The sequence below is a fragment of the Chiloscyllium plagiosum genome, unplaced genomic scaffold (genome assembly GCF_037043375.1).
Source record: "Chiloscyllium plagiosum isolate Xiang-an unplaced genomic scaffold, Cpla_swu_hap1 HiC_scaffold_16, whole genome shotgun sequence".
NCBI lineage: Eukaryota > Metazoa > Chordata > Chondrichthyes > Orectolobiformes > Hemiscylliidae > Chiloscyllium > Chiloscyllium plagiosum.
The window spans coordinates 180,059-199,055 of NW_028270154.1; the positions used below are offsets into that span (position 1 = coordinate 180,059).

At 42.3% G+C, this 18,997-nt stretch overlaps 1 protein-coding gene across 3 annotated transcripts in view; it reads right to left on the bottom strand.

Moving 5' to 3' along the window:
• Positions 1-18,997, bottom strand: part of arap3 (ArfGAP with RhoGAP domain, ankyrin repeat and PH domain 3) — a 363,864-nt gene that overhangs the window by 163,027 nt on the left and 181,840 nt on the right. For all 3 annotated transcript variants that reach the window (XM_087995078.1, XM_087995076.1, XM_087995077.1), the window contains exons 7-9: positions 13,935-14,041; positions 7,905-8,104; positions 7,670-7,755 (exon numbers count right to left, since the gene is read on the bottom strand). In XM_087995078.1, the coding sequence (XP_087851204.1) occupies positions 7,670-7,755; positions 7,905-8,104; positions 13,935-14,041 (393 nt within the window). The remainder of the gene's footprint in view (positions 1-7,669; positions 7,756-7,904; positions 8,105-13,934; positions 14,042-18,997) is intronic.

The window sequence follows — 18,997 nt, forward strand, 5'->3', positions numbered from 1 at the left end:
GTGGCAGTGAATTCTATAGATTCACCGCTCTCTGGCTGAAGACATTTCTCCTTATCTTCGTTCTAAAAGGTCATCCTTTTAGAACATAGAACATAGAACAATACAGCACAGAACAGGCCCTTCGGCTCACGATATTGTGCTGAACATTTTCGTAGCTAAAGCACCCATCTATGTACCTATCCAATTGCCGCTTAAAGGTCACCAAAGATTCTGATTCTACCACTCCCACAGGCAGCGCATTCCATGCCCCCACCACTCTCTGGGTAAAGTACCCACCCCTGACATCTCCCCTATACCTTCCACCCTTCACCTTAAATTTATGTCCCCTTGTAACACTCTGTTGACCCCGGGGAAAAAGTTTTTGACTGTCTACTCTATCTATTCCTCTGATCATCTTATAAACCTCTATCAAGTCACCCCTCATCCTTCGCCGTTCCAATGAGAAAAGGCCTAGCACTCTCAACCTATCCTCGTACGACCTATTCTCCATTCCAGGCAACATCCTGGTAAAACTTCTCTGCACCCTCTCCAAAGCTTCCACATCTTTCCTAAAGTGAGGCGACCAGAACTGCACACAGTACTCCAAATGTGGCCTAACCAAAGTCCTGTACAGTTGCAACATCACTTCACGACTCTTGAATTCAATCCCTCTGCTAATGAACGCTAATACACCATAGGCCTTCTTATAAGCTCTATCCACCTGAGTGGCAACTTTCAAAGACCTATGAACATAGACCCCAAGATCCCTCTTTCCTCCACCTCACTAAGAACCCTACCGTTAACCCTGTATTCCGCATTCTTATTTGTCTTTCCAAAATGGACAACCTCACACTTGACAGGGTTGAACTCCATCTGCCACTCCTCAGCCCAGCTCTGCACGGTGGCACAGTGGTTAGCACTGCTGCCTCACAGCGCCAGAGACCTGGGTTCAATTCCTGCCTCAGGCGACTGACTGTGTGGAGTTTGTACGTTCTCCCCGTGTCTGCGTGGGTTTCCTCCGGGTGCTCCGGTTTCCTCCCACAGTCCAAAGATGTGCAGGTTAGGTGAATTGACCATGCTAAATTGCCCGTAGTGTTAGGTAAGGGATAAATGTAGGGGTATGGGTGGGTTACGCTTCGGCGGGTCGGTGTGGACTTGTTGGGCCGAAGGGCCTGTTTCCACACTGTAATGTAATGTAATCTAATCTAATCTAAGTCTCTTTGCAGCCGACAACAGCCCTCCTCACTAGGCACAACTCCACCAATCTTCGTATCATCTGCAAATTTACTGACCCACCCTTCGACTCCCTCATCCAAGTCATTAATAAAAATTACAAACAGCAAAGGACCCAGAACTGATCCCTGCGGAACACCACTTGTAACTGGGCTCCAGGCTGAATATTTACCATCTACCACCACTCTCTGACTTCGACCGGTGAGCCAGTTTTCTATCCAATTGGCCAAATTTCCCTCTATCCCATGCCTCCTGACTTTCCACATAAGCCTACCATGGGGAACCTTATCAAATGCCTTACTAAAATCCATGTATACTACATCCACTGCTCTACCCTCATCCACATGCTTGGTCACCTCCTCAAAGAATTCAATAAGACTTGTAAGGCAAGACCTACCCTTCACAAATCCATGCTGTCTGTCCCTAATCAAGCAGTGTCTTTCCAGATACTCATAAATCCTATCCTTCAGTACCCTTTCCATTACTTTGCCTACCACCGAAGTAAGACTAACTGGCCTGTAATCCTCGGGGTTATCCCTATTCCCTTTTTTGAACAGGGGCACAACATTCGCCACTCTCCAGTCCCCTGGTACCAACCCGTTGACAGTGAAGATGAAAAGATCATTGCCAACGATACTGCAATTTCCTCTCTTTCTTCCCACATAATCCGAGGATATATCCCGTCAGGCCCGGGGACTTGTCTATCCTCAAGTTGTTCAAAATGTCCAACACATCTTCCTTCCTAACAAGTATCTCCTCTAGCTTACCAGTCCGTTTCACACTCTCCTCTTCAACAATACGGTTCCTCTCGTTCGTAAATACTGAAGAAAAGTACTCATTCAAGACCTCTCCTATCTCTTCCGACTCAATACACAGTCTCCCACTACTGTCCTTGATCGGACCTACCCTCGTTCTCATCATTCTCATGTTTCTCACATACGCATAAAATGCCTTTGGGTTATCCTTGATCCTATCCACCAGAGATTTTTCATGCCCTCTCTTAGCTCTCCTAATCCCTTTCTTCAGGTCCCTTCTGGCTATCCTGTATCCCTCCACTGCTCTGTCTGAACCCTGTTTCCTCAACCTTATGTAAGCCTCCTTCTTCCTCTTTACAAGACATTCAACCTTCCTCGTCAACCAAGGTTCCCTCACACGACCATTTCTTTCCTGCCTGACAGGTACATACATATCAAGGACACGTCGTATCTGTTCCTTGAAAAAGTTCCACATTTCCATGACAGCCTTCCCTGACAGCCTATGCTCCCAACTTATGCTCCTCAGATCCTGACTTACAGCATCGTAATTACCCTTCCCCCAGTTGTAAAACCTACCCTGTTGCACGCACCTATCTCTCTCCATAACCAAGGTGAAAGTCACAGAATTGTGGTCACCCTCTCCAAAATGTTCACCCACGAACAAGCCCACCACTTGTCCCGGTTCATTACTGAGTACCAAATCCAATGTGGCCTCCCCTCTGGTCGGACAATCTACATACTGAGTTAGAAAAGCTTCCTGGACACACTGCGCAAACACCGCCCCATTCAATCTACTTGATCTAAAGAGCTTCCAATCAATATTTGGGAAGTTGAAATCGCCCATGACTACTACCCTGTGGCTTCTGCACCTTTCCAAAATCTGTTTCCCAATCTGTTTCTCCACATCTCTGCTGCTATTGGGGGGCCTATAGTAAACACCCAAGGTGACTGCACCTTTCCTATTTCTGACTTCAGCCCATACTACCTCCAAAGGCAGATTCCCCTCGAACTGCCTTTCTGCAGCCATTATACCATTTCTAATTAGCAACGCCACCCCCCCTCCTTTTTTACCACCCTCCCTAATCTTACTGAAACATCTGTAACCAGGAACCTCCAACAACCATTCCTGTCCCTCCTCTATCCACGTTCCCGTGATGGCCACAACATCGTAGTCCCAGGTACCGATCCACGCCTTAAGTTCACCCACCTTATTTCTGATACTCCTTGCGTTGAAGTATACGCACTTGAACCCATCTCTGTGTCCGTAAGTATTCCCTGTCTGTGCTACCTTCTTCACAGCCTCCCTACATTCTTGGACATCCTGACAAACAGCTAGCCTACTTGCTGGACTACAAGTCCGGATCCCATCCCCCTGCCAAATTAGTTTTAACCCCCCCGAAGACTGCTAGCAAACCTGCCCCCCAGGATATACTCTAAGGCTGTTCCCTTGGATCCTAATCTCTCCTACCAATGAAAACATCATTCCAACATCCACCCTGTCCAGGCTATTTCAGTATTCTGTAGTTTCTATTATATTCCTCTCATCTTCCTAAACTCCATCGAGTATAGACGTAGAGTCCTCAAACATTCCTCATATGTTAAGTTTTTCATTTCTGGGACTGTTCTCGTGAACATCCTCTGAACACGCTCCAGGGTCAGTACATCCTTCCTGAGATATGGAACCCAAATCTGTGCACACACTCTAAATGTGGTCTCACCAGGGCCTTATAGAGCCTCAGAAATACAACACTGGTTTTATATTCAAGTCCTCTCAAAATAAATGCCATCATTGCATTTGCCTTCCTAACTGCTGACTCAACCTGCAAGTTTACCTTGAGAGAATCCTGGTTCAGAACTCCCAAGTCTCTTTGCACTTTAGACTTCAGAAGATTCTCACCATTTAGAAAATAGTCCATGCCTCTATTCTTCCAACCAATGTGCATGACCTCAGTCTTTCCCATGTTGTACTCCATCTGCCACTTCTTTGCCCACTCTTCTAACTGTCCAAACGTTGTGGTCCCAACACTGACCCTTGCGGAACACCACTTTTGCCTCTCTTTTGCCCTTTATATATCTAAAGAAACTCTTACAGTTTTCCTTCATATTACTGGCTAGCGTACCTTCATATTTAATTTTCTCCCTCTTTATTAATTTTTTTATTGCCTTCTGTTGGTCTTTGTAAGCTTCCCAACCCTCTGGTTTCCCACTGTTGTTCGCCATATTATACGCTTTCTCTTTTGCTTTTATGCCATCCCCGAGTTCCCTGGTCAGCCAGGGTTGCCTCATCCTCCCTGTACCAGGCTTCTTTTTCCTCTGGATGAATCTCTGCTGTGTCTCCTGAATTACTCCCAGAAACTCCTGCCATTGCTATTTCACTGTCTTTCCTACTAGGCTCCTCTCCTAGTCAATTCTACCCAGCTCCTCACTCATGCCACGGTAGTTGCATTTATTCTCCTGTAATTCCATTACCTCTGATTCTATCTTCTCTCTGTCAAATTGCAGAATAAATTCAATTATATTATGATCACTGCCTCCTAAGGATTCCAAAGTTTGTGAGAAGGTTTATAGCTCGGGTGCTTGTTGTTGTGGTTCTGTTCGCCGAGCTGGGAATTCATGTTACAGACGTTTTGTCCCCTGTCTAGGTGACATCCTCAGTGCTTGGGAGCCTCCTGTGAAGCGCTTCTGTGATCTTTCCTCCAGCATTTGTAGCATTTGAATCTGCCGCTTCCGGTTGTCAGTTCCAGCTGTCCGCTGCAGTGGCCGGTATATTGGGTCCAGGTCGATGTCCAGGGATCCTAAGGATTCCTTCATCTTAAGCTCCCTTATCAATTTCTGGCTCATTTCACAACACTAAATCCAGTATTGCCTGCTCCACCACAAGCTGCTCCAAAATGCCATCGCAAATTCACTTTCTTGTGAATCACTACCAAACTGATTTTCCCATCCACCTGCATATTGAAGATCTCCATGATCACTGTAACTTTGCTTTTCCTACACATTTGTTTAATCTCTCGGTCTATCTTGCATCCCAGCTCCTGACCACTGTTTGGTGGCCTGTACATAACTCCAACTATGTTTTTGTTTAATCTTTGCAGTTCCTCAATTCAACCCACACAGATTCTACACCATTTAACTCGACTTTGTTTCTTACTACGTTTTAATTTCATTCCTTACTAATAAAGGTACCCACTCCCTCTGCCCACCTGCCTATCTTTTTGATAATGTATATCCTTATTACAACTTTATAAAACATTGGTTGGGCCACAGATGGAATATTTCCAGTTCTAGTTGTCACACCATCAGAAGGAAATGATTGCACTGAAGAGAGTGTAGAGGAGATTCATCATGATATTGCCTGCTGAGATGAAAAGTTTCAGTTATGAGGAGAAACTGGATAGGCTGGGATTGTTTTCCTTGGAGCAAAGGAGGCTGAAGGGGGAGCAACTGAGGTTTACAAAATTATGAGAGGCACAGTCAGAATAGATCATGAGAATCTTTTCTATGTGACACACATAAGATTAGTGCGAGGAGTAAGTAATTTAGAGGAGGTCTGAGAAAGAAAAATTACCCAGAGAGAGATAGAAATATGGAACATGCTGCCTGAGAGAGTGCTGGAGGCAGGTAGTCTCATAATATTTAAAAAGCATCTGGATGAGCACTTACAATGCCAGGTCAGAGTAAGCTGGGAACCAAGTGCAAATCAATAGGATTAGTGTAGTTTAGTATTTGTTAGACCGTATGAGAAGGCAATGGCCTAGTGGTTTTATTGCTGGACTGTTAATTCAGAGACCCAGCTAATGTTCTGAGAATGCAGGTTCAAATTGCACCAAGACAGATGGAGGAATTCGAGTTCAATAGAAAATCTTGAATTAATTGTCTAATGATACTGTACAGTTCCACACTGCAGGGATTCTATGATGACCAGAAATCTATTGCCGATTATTGGAAAAACCTATCTGGTTCACTGATGTCCTTTAGGGAAGAAAACTGCGTGTAGTTCTGCTCGCCACAATACCAAAATGATGTGGATGCTTTGGAGAGGATGCCGAGGAGATTCAGCAGGATGTTGCCTGGTATGGAGGGCGCTAGCTATGAAGAGTGGTTGAGTAGATTAGGATTTTTTCATTAGAAAGACAGAGGTTGGCGGAGGGTGGTGGTTGGGGGAGCGGGTCCTGATTGCACTCTACAAAACCATTAGAGGTATAGATGGGGTGGATAGCAAGAATCTTTTTCCCAGAGTGGGGGACTCAATTACTATGGGTCACGTGTTCAAGGTGAGAGGGGAAAAGTTTAGGGGAGATATGCATGGCAAGTTCTTTATGCAGAGAGTGGTGGTGCCTGGAACACGTTGCTAGCAGAGGTGGTAGAGGCAGGCAGGCACGATAGCATCATTTAAGCTGTATGTAGACAGATACATGAATGGGCAAAGAACAGAGGGATAAGTATCCTTAGAAAATAGGCGACAGATTTAGATAGAGAATCTGGATCGGACCAGGCTTGAAGGGCCAAAGGGCCTATTCCTGTGCTGTAATTTCCTTTGTTCATTGTTCTTTGAAACTGCCATGCTTACCTGGTCTGACCTACATGTGACTCCAGACCCACAGCAATGTGGTTGACTCTTAATTTCCCTCTGGGAAATTATGGATAGGCAATAAATGCTGGTATATTCAGCAATGAGTAACAAAAAAAACCATAATGTACAGAAGTGCCTATTTCTATGCTGTATGTCCTCTGACTCTGTAACAGCCTGAACAAGTAATAATTGCAGAATTGCTGACAATTTAGACATGAAGGGGTGTACTGATACAGCTTTTGCTGGGAACAAGAATTTGATTGTTTTATGGACTAGTGACTAGTTATCAATGACAGAGATCTCTTTGCCTGCCAACAGCTGTATGATTGGTTCTCAGATAAATGAGCATCTTGGAGCTGAGAACAAGTTCCATTCAGAGAGAACAGCTCAATTAGTGTCTCTGTTCTCTGCAGTCAAAACTTATTGTCAACCTGGAGGGAACTAGTTTGTCTTTCCTTCAACAATCTTTGTAAGCTATGACTTTTAATTGATAAGTCAGAGATTTTTTATTAATGATTTAGCAATATTGTTTCTCTTTCTGACTAGTGGAAGTGGTACAGAAAGTCAACTGAAGCAACATGCTGTCTAGAATATGAGTTATAAGAATAAATTCAACAACAGAACCTGGGAACAAAGACTACTGAAAAGCTATTTTTTCAGATTAATTTTGTCTGTAAGAGAAGTTTAAAAGGGGATTAATTAGTTTTACATCCTAATGATTTCTAATTGTTTACCTGTAGCTAGAACCTAATTATTTCTGATAAATAAGAATTCTGATTGAGTACAGAAACCTGGCCCATGGTTCTGTCAACCTGGGTGTGAAAGACAAGGAATTGAGGTATTCTTTGTACTTCTTAAAATCTGTAACTTTGTGACAACTGTGAGAATAGCAGGGCTTGATTTCCAGCATGCTATCCCAGTGAGGAGTGACAATTTTGATTCCAAAGGCATGGTTTTAATGTAAAAGGTGAGCAGCAGTAGTTTCAGTGCTGACACTTGTGATACACCAATTTCAACATTCTGCCTCTCTAAGTCATAATGCTTTATTGCTGTCCCTGTATTCTTCTTGAGACAACTGAGCAACCTATTCAGAAAATATCTTAAATATTAAAAGTGACAGTCCTCTGACCTGTACAATTTCATTGCTCCATATACTTGTGTCAAGTTTCAAGCTCTGTACTTTTGAAATGTTTGTTCCTAAGCCCCGATGTTCACCTGGAAAAAGCAAACAAAAAAAAAGGAAATCACTGCTTCATCTGAAAAATCTGTACCCTCCTCCCACATATATTTAAATTATATTCTGGCAAGTTGAAATTGTTGTTTGAATTCTGACTGCTAATTTGGTAATAGCTGTTGACAATTACCTGCACATCTCTTACAGATAACAACACAAAGGTTAATGGATGCCCAGTCAGGATTCTGTGCTTTGCAGTCCGCACATGCTTTGTTTGATTTGTTAGACCAGATCTTCTCAGCCACTTCATAGTCAGACAGAGTTTCAGCAATCGAGTCCTGAAGTGCCTCAATCCATTCTTTCTTCTCTCGTTCAGATTCTGCTGTAAAACTGCACCATTAAAAAGCACAACACATTATTCTTGTAACATTGTCATTTAATCCATTACTTAATTCAGTTCAGCCTGCCTTTGTCTACTTACAGTGTATTTATTTTGCTTGAAATCTCAAAATGAGAATTTCTGACCCAGGTAAGATAGCAATGGAGGTCAATTCCATTAGTTGGCTGAATAGGTGATGCTTTTCATTTGACCCATTTGAAAAGCTGCAATTAATTTGAGTCAATCACACAGTAGACTTTCATGCAATGTGGAAATCATCATTGGTTAAGATTTTATTCGCATAAATATCTTTTACACTCTGCAAACTTACTCAGTATAAAATTACAGCTTATTGACTTCCATTTTCTGCAAATTTCTCCATGAAAATATGTTATATATAACTCACAAATTTCTTTTTTTTTAACTTTCTTTTCCTTTTTTTGTATGCACGTACACTCTATAGAATTCTAAACTTTAACATATAAATGCAAATCAAATTTACTGTTTGGACATAATCTAAGACAAAGCTACTTTATATCGAGCACTGGAGTATAATAGGTTAATGTGGCATGCCAATACAAGTTGATGCCATATCACATGGAACTAGAATCTGTGGGAAGAAGGTTCTGTTGGAATCCTGTGAAAGTCGTCTCTGTAACTAACGTCAACAACCAATAAACTTTCATTAGTTTGCAGCAAAATGACTTCCAGCTCTTAAATGTCAGAGGAAGTGAAAGCAAAGAATTGTATTGTATTGTATGTTGGTAATCGAGTAATCTAGTCACCAGGTTATTTTATGGAGAACTGAGTTTAAATCCCATGACGACAGATAGTGAAATTTGAATTCAAAACAACTCAGGAATCAAAAGTCTAATAATGAGTATGGGCTGAATTTTATGTTTTTCTGGCAAAGTGGCAGTTTTTAAATTCAGTTTCTTGGAGGGTTTCTCACCAAGACACCGAATGAGATCTCTTGCTATATTGTACTATTTTTGTCTCATCAACTATTTAACCTGACTCTATAGCACACTACTAGACTGATTTTAGCCCCATCTTACCTCATGCTTTTCCCTGAGTATGGCTGGGAGAATCTGAAATCAACCAACATCTCTCGCACCAGTGCCATCTTTCACAGGCTATTGAGCACTTAGACAAGCACTGTTAGTCTGGAGCTGCCCTGCAGAGTTCCTGACATTTGTTCCAAACAAGGCAGACAGGTGGAAATTGGTGCCCTTCTCTCTGGGAAGGGACTTGGAGGTCCTGCTGGACAGGATGATTTGAAGATAGGATGTTTATTTCCTTAGGACCAGAAGTGAGGCCCATGCCCAAACTAGTTCAAGAGTGTCCCTTGGGTCAGTGCAGTCTCAGTATCTGAAGGAATGCCCAGTGATATAGGAAGGAGGTCAAAGGTCAACTGAACTCAGTAGCAATAGTGTGTATCAGCTTCAAGATGCACTGCAGAAATTAAACCCATGACCACTACCATCTGTCTACAGCATGTGGACAGCAGTCGTCCAAGAAGGCAACTCACCACCAACTTCTCAAAGGGCAAGTTGGATTAGGCAATAAATGCTGGTCCAGCCAGTAATTCCTATGTCCAATTAATGAATAAAAAATAAGTTTCCAGAACCCAGTTGCATCATTAAAGCCTGGTGGCAACACTCTATGAACCTTTCACTGAGGACCAAGTGACAAGGTTGAAGGTGGAAAAGTGAAAAGTCTTTGCCCCAGATTTGACTAAAATCATGTAACATTATACATAGCCACTACTTATGACCAGAGTTCTACAACAGCTGACTACAAGATGATGCAGAGAACTTCAAAGAGTGTCTCAGCACCCAGATCCCAGAGGAAATCTTGACCAAAGTGTGCATTGAAAACTCACTCAGAAGCCAGGAAGAGATCAGCTCAAAGGCTCCTTTAAACAGTCAGCAGCTGGATCAACAATATTTGAATATGCCTTGGGATGATTAGGAATCCACTAAATATGAACCAGTCATCCTCTTATATAATATAATCATAACAATATTTTTCTGATTGGGCACCAGTTAATTCTGAAGATAGAAGGATCCCTAAAGAGCCACAAACAAGCAGAATCATGAGGTAGAGGGCATTGTTGCTACATTAGTTGATGTTTAAAGTGTAAAACACATCACCATCAAACTTGCCCAGTCATTAGTGAGAATGTCACAGGAGTGGGTATTTCCAAGCTGTATGGATTACAGTCAGCTTTCAACCCTAGTTCGGACATTTAAAAAAACTATTCCCAATACAAGCGTTTAATGAACAAGGGAAATCTTGTGAATATTAACCAATGCTGATGTGCAAGTTTCCATGACACAAAGGCTGATTTTGGACTGCCAGTATAATGGTCAATGGCACAAGACACGTTTAAGCTGGACATATGTGTAGCTATCTTCATTCTTTCAGATACCACATTTGTTTATAGCTATTTGATAACATGGCCGAAGGTGGAGTCCTACTGAAGATACAAGGCTAGAACGCTGTTATGCTTTAATGCAAGAAAAATTATATTACTGAAGTCCTTGATGTGATATATAATGAGGAATTATATCCTCAAGCTGAATCAGCTAAACAAGCAGGCAACTCAAACAAGCTGAAGATGGATCTGGGGGTGCATTTCCACAGATCTCTGAAGGCAGCAGGTCAGGTTAATAAGGTGCTTGGGAAAGTATATAGGACACTTGTCTTTATTAGTTGTATAAGATAGTCATTGCAGTGTAAAGCACAGAAAAAGGCACTTCGGCCTATCGGGTCTATCTGGTCAGAAGCAGTCATGTCACTATTCTAATCCCATTTGTAGCACTTGGCCCATTGCCATGTATGCCTTGGCAATTCTTAATGTTATGACGGTTTCTGCCTCCACCTTCCAAACAGGCAGTGAGTTCCAGAGTCCCATCACTTTCAAAGCAAAAAACAAAATGAATTGGAAAGACAGGGACATTTTTCACTGGAGTAAAGGAGGTTGAGGGGTAACTTTATTGAGGTTCATGAACTAATGAGGGATATAGATAAGGTGAAAGACAAGGGTCTTTTCCCTAGGGTGGGGGAGTTCAAAAGTAGGGGGCATATTTTGAAATTGAGAGGAGGAAGTTTTAAAAACATGGAAACAATCATTGTTATGGAAGAGGTAGTGTTGGGCAAGCTAACGGAGCTAAGGGTAGACAAGTCTCCTGGCCCTGATGGAATGCATCCCAGGGTACTAAAAGAGATGGCAGGAGAAATAGCAAATGCACTTGTGTAATTTTCCAAAATTCACTGGATTCTGGGGCAGTTCCAACTGATTGGAAAACAGCAAATGTGATGCAACTGTTTAAAAAGAGAAGTAGATAAAAGGTGTGGAATTATAAACCAGTTAGCACAACCTCTGTAATGGGGAAGATACTTGAGTCTATTACCAAAGAAGAAATCGCAGAGCATCTAGACAGAAATTGTCCCATTGGGCAGATGCAGCATGGGTTCAGGAAAGGCAGGTCATGCTTAACAAATCTTTTGGAATTCTATGAAAATATTATAAGCAAGGTGGAAAATGGGTCCCAGTGGATGTGGTGTACCTAGATTTCCAAAAGACCTTTGACAAGGTGCCGCATAAGAGGCAGCTGCATAAGATAAGATGCATGGTGTTATGGGTAAAGTATTAGTGTGGATAGAGGATTGGTTGACTAACAGGAAGCAAAGGGTGGGGGTAAATGAGTGCTATTCTGGTTGGCAATCTGTAACTAATGTCGTGCCTCAGGGATCAGTGATGGGACGACAATTAGTCACAATTTATAGTGAAGATTTGGAGCTGGGGAACATGTGTAGTGTGTCAAAGTTTGTAGATGAGTGGCAGAGTGGCAGAAAAAAGTGTGCAGAGGACTGAGAAACTTTGCAGAGGAACATGGGTGCTTTAAGGGAGTGGGCAAAGGTCTGGCAGATGGAATACATTGTTAATATATGTGAAGTCATTCATTTGGTTGGAGTAACAGTAAAAAAGATTATTACTTGAATGGTAAAAAATTGCAGCATGCTGCTGTGCAGAGGGACCTGGGTGTCCTTGTACATGAATCACAGAAGGTAGGTCTGCAAGTGCAACAAGTAATTAGGAAGGCAAATGGAATTTTGTTCTTCATTGTTAAAGGGATTTTGTTTCAAAGTAGTGAGGTTACATTGCAGCTGTACAGGGTGCTGGTGAGGCCACACCTGGAGTACTGCGTGCAGTTTTGGTCTCCTTACTTAAGAAAGGATGTACTGGCACAAGAGGGGGTGCAGAGGAGGTTCACTGGGTTGATTCCGGAGTTGAGGGGGTTGGCTTATGGGAGAGACAATGAGTAGACTGGGATTATATTCATTGGAATTTAGAAAAATGAGGGAGGATCTTCTGGAAACATACAATATTATGAAGGGAATAGATAAAATCACAGAATCCCTACAGTATGGAAACAGGCCCTTCAGCCCAACAAAGAGTATCCCACCCCAATCCCATTACTCTACATTTACCCCAGACTAATGCACCGAAACTACACATCCCTGAACACTATGGGCAATTTAGCATGGCCAATTCATCTAACTTGCACATCTTTGGACTGTGGGAGGAAACCGGAGCACCCGGAGGAAACCCACGCAGACACGGGGAGAATGTGCAAACTCCACACAGTCACCTGAGGCTGGAATTGAACCCAGGTCCCTAGTGCTGTGAGGCAGCAGTGCTAACAACTGAGCTGCTGTGCCAAAGAGAGGATGGTTCCACTGGCAGGTTAAACTAGGACAAGAAGGCATAGCCTCAAAATTAGGGGGAGCAGATTTAGGACTGAATTGAAAAGGAACTTCTTCACCCAGAGGGTTGTAAATTTGTGGAACTCCTTGCCCAGTGAAATAGTTCATGCTACTTCAATAAACATTTTTAAAGCTGAGATCGACTTTTTTTAAACAATAAATGAATTAAGGAATATGATGAGAGCTCGGGTAAGTGGGGCTGAGTATGTGAAAAGATCAGCTATTATCCTCCTCCATTGACACCTCAGTCACCTGCCCTGCCTTAATTCCCAACAGTAGGTCAAAACTCTTCTTCAGGAATTCCTGATGAAGGGCTTATGCTCGAAACATTGATTCTCTTGCTCCTTGCATGCTGCCTGATCTGCTGTGCTCTTCCAGCACCACACTCTCGACTCTGATCTCTAGCATCTGCAGTTCTCACTTTCTCCTTATAAGACTATGCCCATACTTCTAGAATCACCAACCAGTGGAAATGGTTTATCCTCATCTATTCTGCTTTTTCCTGTTAATATTTTGAAAACTTCTATCAGATCACGGCTCTCACGCTCAACCATTTTCAGAGTCTATCACCACTTTCCTGGGCCATTTAATTGATATTTCTGGGATCAAGATGAATTGCAAAACTCAGCGAACATCAAAAATTTTCCATCACTCTGAACAGTCAACAAACACCAGTGCTTTAACGTAGAATTAAGAACATAAAACAGTACAGCACAAGAATAGGCCCTTTGACCCACCATGTCTGTGCTGACCATGATACCATTCTACAGCAAATCCTGAAACAAGATTGGGTTTGGCACTGTGACACTCACCAGCAGCAGTTAAGAATATGTTTTGTTTTCATACAATCTAGGAGCAAAAGTAGGCCATTTTGTGTCTCAAACCTGCTCCGCCATTTAGCAATATCATGGCTGATCTGATTGTAACCTCAACCCCATATTCTTACTGTGCTCAACTTTTCAGTCCTATTCATCTAAAATCTGTCAATGGCTGCTTGTGAGATTCAGATCCTGTTAATTTGTGGTCATAGAAACAGCAGAGAAAATACAATACAAAGTCACTTACCTGAAAGTTTTCAAAGGAGTAATTATCTCAAAACTTTTACGATTAACATCACGAATCGTAGATCCCTGTACTCCAATCATTGTGATTCCAATCCCAGATTTAAAACTCTGCCAATAAAGACAGCGTGTGTTAGTATCAGTTTGCTGCACAATTCAAAGGAATTGAAGATTTTTTCCCCACATTTTCACAGGTATCAATGAAGCACTGAATGTCCTTGGAGTTTTGAAAATTTGCACTGTTACGAAGTAGTTTTTAGATATTTCTTTATTAACCTGCTCAGAGATGTTATTGCACACCTCTGGAGCAAGTGAGACTTGACAAGAGCACTACAAGAGATGTCAAGAAATAGCTTTTATTCTAAAATCACAAATTGATGGCAAGAGTTAAGATTTTTTCTGAAGGATATCAGTAGTTAATAAACCAAAGGAATTAAATTTATACCGTGCAATATTCAAATCAAGGCCCTCTAACCACTAGCTTCATGAATTATTAAACCATCAATTTGAAATAGATTGCTAGCCAAACCTTCGAGTTGCTTGATATTTTAATACATGATTTTGGCTTCAGTCCTTGGTCAGTAGAAGTATTCCAGCAGGTGCAAATCAAGCTGGAGGAACAGCACCACATTTCCCACGTAGCACTTTAAGCCTTCAGGACTCAACGCTGAGTTTAACAAATTCACAATATGAATACTGCCCAACATTTCGATGTTCACCCACCCAATTCCTCAGTTGTATAGGCTTGCTTTCGGCATTCCATTATGACATGTCCTATTAATATGAACTGTTCATCTATAGCTCTTCTCCACTGTTATTACTATTCCCTTTGCCTTTTGTACTAGGCATCCTCCCCATCACTACTTGCTCCTCTTTCTTTGTCAACAGCATGAAAGCCATTGCTTTTCCAAGCCCCTTCAGTCCTGGAGTAGAGTCACATTGGACTCAGAATGTTAATGCCAATTCTCTTTTCACAGACATTGCCAGACTTGCTGGTTTCTCCAGCACTTTTTACTTTTTTGTTTCAGATCTCCAGCATCCAGAATACTTTGATTTCCTGATACATTCTTTACTGATATTACTGAGCAAAACTGAAAGATTGTGGTGATAAAGGATCAGGTAAATAGGGAGATGTTTTATCTAGTTTTTGGTGTCATAGTTCAGAGATATGATTTTGGGTGTGACCGATGAGTGGACCAATGTGTCCTTTGGAAGGGTGAGAGAGGGTACAATGATGTGTTTGATAGTGGCACCATGCTGGAGGTGGTCGGAATGGTAGACAGTGAGCCATGAATATAGAAGAGGATGGCATCAAAGGTAAGGCTGAGGACAGGTCTACCATGGTTCTGAAAGGGAGGAGAACTGCATGAGATAGATCCATCATAGTGCAGAGCCATGTTGTATAAGCTATGGTGAGACCTCAGTTCAAAAGGAAAGATGTGTATCGGAAGCACTTCTGGAAATAATCATATTCTCTGAACAGGTTCAACAAACATGCAGAAACTGGGAGAATGGAATCAGGTTTTAGGAACCATGGTGTAGGGAAGTGTAATTGAGATAGCTGTGGATGCCTGGCCATTTCAGAGAGAGTTACTGACACCACACATTATCATAGAATCCCTACAGTGTGAAAGTAGGCCATTCAGCCCATCAAGACAACACCATCCCTCTGAACAGCATCTACCCAGACTGTACCCCTGTAACCCTTCATCTCCCATAGCCAATCCATTACCCTACACATCTTTGAACTGTGGGAAGAAATTGGAGCACTAGGCACAGGGAGAATGTGCAAACTCTACACAGACAGTCATCCAAGACTGGAATTGAACCCAGGTTCCTGGCACTTGTGAAGCAGCAGTGCTAACCATTGAGCCATCATGTTGCCCTAAGAGTGTTAACCCAAGATTAACCGATCCTAATTTTGGAGCATTTTCTTTAGAGCAGAGAAGGGAGTGTTGTTGAACAAAGGCACCTTGGAGCGCAGGTTCATAGCTTCTTGAAAGTAGAATCATAGGTAGATTGGATAGTGAAGAAGGCGCTCAGTATGCTTTCATTTATTGGTCAGAGTATTGAGTACAGGAGTTGGGAGAAAGTGAGGACTGCAGATGCTGGAGACCAGAGTTGAAAAGTGTGATGCTGGAAAAGCGCAGCAGACCAGGCAGCATCCGAGGAGCAGGAGAATCGACGTTTCAGGCATAAGCCCTTCTTCAGGAATCCTGAAGAAAGGTTTATGCCAGAAATGTTAATTCTCCTGCTCCTCGGATGCTGCCTGGCCTGCTGCGCTTTTCCAGCACCACACTTTTCAACTACAGGAGTTGGGAGGTCATTTCGCGGCTGTACAGGATGTTGGTTAGGCCACTGTTGGAATATTGCATGCAATTCTGGTCTCCTTCCTATTGGAAGGATGTTGTGAAACTTGAAAGGGTTCAGAAAGGATTTACAAGGATGTTCCCAGAGTTAGAGGATTTGAACAATAGGGAGAGGCTGAATAGGCTGGGGCTGTTTTTCCTAGAGTGTCAGAGGCTGAGGGGTGACCTCATAGAGGTTTATAAAATTGAGGAACATGGATAGGATAAATAGACAAAGTCTTTTTCCTTGGGGTGGGGGAGTTCAGAACTAGAGGGCACAGGTTTAGGGTGAAAGGGGAAAGATATAAAAGGGACCTAAGGGGCAACATTTTCATGCAGAGGGTGGTGTATGTATGGAATGAGTTGCCAGAGGAACTGGGGGAGGCTCATACAATTGCAACATTCAAAAGGCATCTGGATGGGTATATGAATAGGAAGGGTTTGGAGGGATATGGGCCAAGTGCTGGCAAATGGGACTAGGTGCGATTGGGACATCTGCTCGGCATGGATGAGTTAGACCAAAGGGATTGTTTCCGTGCTGTACATCTCTATGACTCTAAGGCTGAGAAGTCCTGGTTGAAGGTAGCAAGATTGAAATGATCTAGAACAATGGCAGGGCTGTGGTGGAAGGGAATTCTGTTGTAAGGGGAACAGACAGGCATTTCTATGGCTACGAAACAGACTCCAGGATTATTGTTGCCTCCCTGGTGATCCCTGGCAAGGGTCAGGGATATTCCTAAATAGCTTTGGAGTGTTCTTAAGTGGGAGGGGTAACAGACAGAGATCCTGATACATACTGATATCAATGAAATAGATTTTAAAAAGGAATGAGGTCCTGCAAGTAAAATTGAGGGAGCTAGAGAGTAGATTAAAGAACAGGAACTAAAAGTTAGTCATCTATGGATTACATCCGGTGACACACCAGTAGGTATAGAACTAGAAAGTTAATCCAGATGAATGTGTGGCTGTGTATATGGTGGGCTGAAAGGCCAAAATTATTGATATTATTCAATAACTGTGTGAACTTGAATGAGTCCTGTGAACATTCCTGCATGTACTGAAGATGGCTTGTTTTCTGTATTTGTTTTTCTGTACTGGTTGTTTGTTACACTGCGTAAGAGAGTTTCATTCACCTCAAACCAGGATCGCAAATGATGCCAGGAACAAATCTGAGTGTCTACACCAGCTGTCAATTGAGAGGTTCCTGATAGGCAGGAGGGCATGAGAATCATTGATTTCTTTTTCTTCCTTTCTCATCCTTTTTTTATTATTCAATAAATATTCATATTTCAGCAAATTGCTGTTGTTGAGTTTTCCTTTAACTACATTTAACCAAATCTGAAAAGAGCCGCTTGAATACATGCTATGATCCAAGCAGCTGGTATCACTGAGACATGGTTCAGAGAGGGGCAGGACTACAGCTCAATGTTCCAGGATGCAGTGTCTTCATGCAAGACAGGGGAGGTCGTAAAAGAGGAGGAGGGGGTGTCAGAATTTTGATCAGAGAATCAATTACAGCAGTAAGGCAGGATGAAATCTTAAAGGCTTCTCAAATGAAGCCATATGAATAGAATTTAAAGACAAAAAAGGAGCAATCAAATTGCTGGGAGTCTGAGAAAAATAGGAGATCTGGTAAGAAGACACATTCCAGAGAAGTGTAAAACCAATTGGGTAGTTACATTAGTTAGAAGTTACAACTTCTCCAACATTAATTGAGGTAGTCATAGTGTGATAGGTATAGAGGGAGCGGAATTCTTAAAATGCATCCAGGAACACTTTTTAGGCCAGTAGAAAACCCTACATAGGAGGGTGTGGTCCTGAACTTAATTTTAGGAAGTGAAGTTGGGCAAGCTGGTGAACTATCAGTGCGCAGGCATTTTACTGACAGCGATCATAGTGCTATTAGCTTCAAGACTGTTATGGAGGAAGACAAGAATGGGCCTGAAATCGAAGATTTAAGCTGGGGGAAGGGTGATTTTAATAAGATCAGATATGATTTTCCCAGAATAGACTCAGAACAGATATTTTTGTTAAATCTATGTTACAGCAATGAGATGCATTGAAAAAGGAAATGGTAGAACACCAAGCAAGCATGTTCCAATTGAGATAATAGATGGGACCAACAAATCTGTGAATCCTGAATATTAAGGAACATATTGGATTGGATAAAGAGGAAAAGGGAAGCTTAAGAGTAAGTTGCACACAGTCAGGAAAGAGAGATCATGTCTGCAATAAGGCACATCCTGAGTGAGTACATAATTTGGAGAATTTGTAGCAGAAGGTGTTAGGGCAAGGTACTGGCATGGACAGAGGATTGACTGAATGGCAGAAGGCAGAGTGTTTGGATAAAGGGGTCTTTTTCAGGATGACAGCTAGTGAGTAGAGTTCCACAGGCATCTGTGTTGAGACCATGATTATTCATGTTATATGTTAAGGATCTGGAAGAAGGGGCTGAGGGTAATGTTGCTAAGTTTGCACATGACACAAAGATAGATGGAGGAACTGGCAGTGACAAGAGTAGAGTCATGCTGGAAAAGCACAGGTCAGGCAGCATCCGAGGAGCAGGAAAATCAACATTTCGGCCAAACATTTCAGACCATTCCTGCTCCTCGGATGCTGTCTGACCTGCTGTGCTTTTCTTACACTACTCTAATCTTGACTTTAATCTCCAGCATCTGCAGTACCCACTTTCGCCGACAGGAACTGGTAGTTTTGAGGA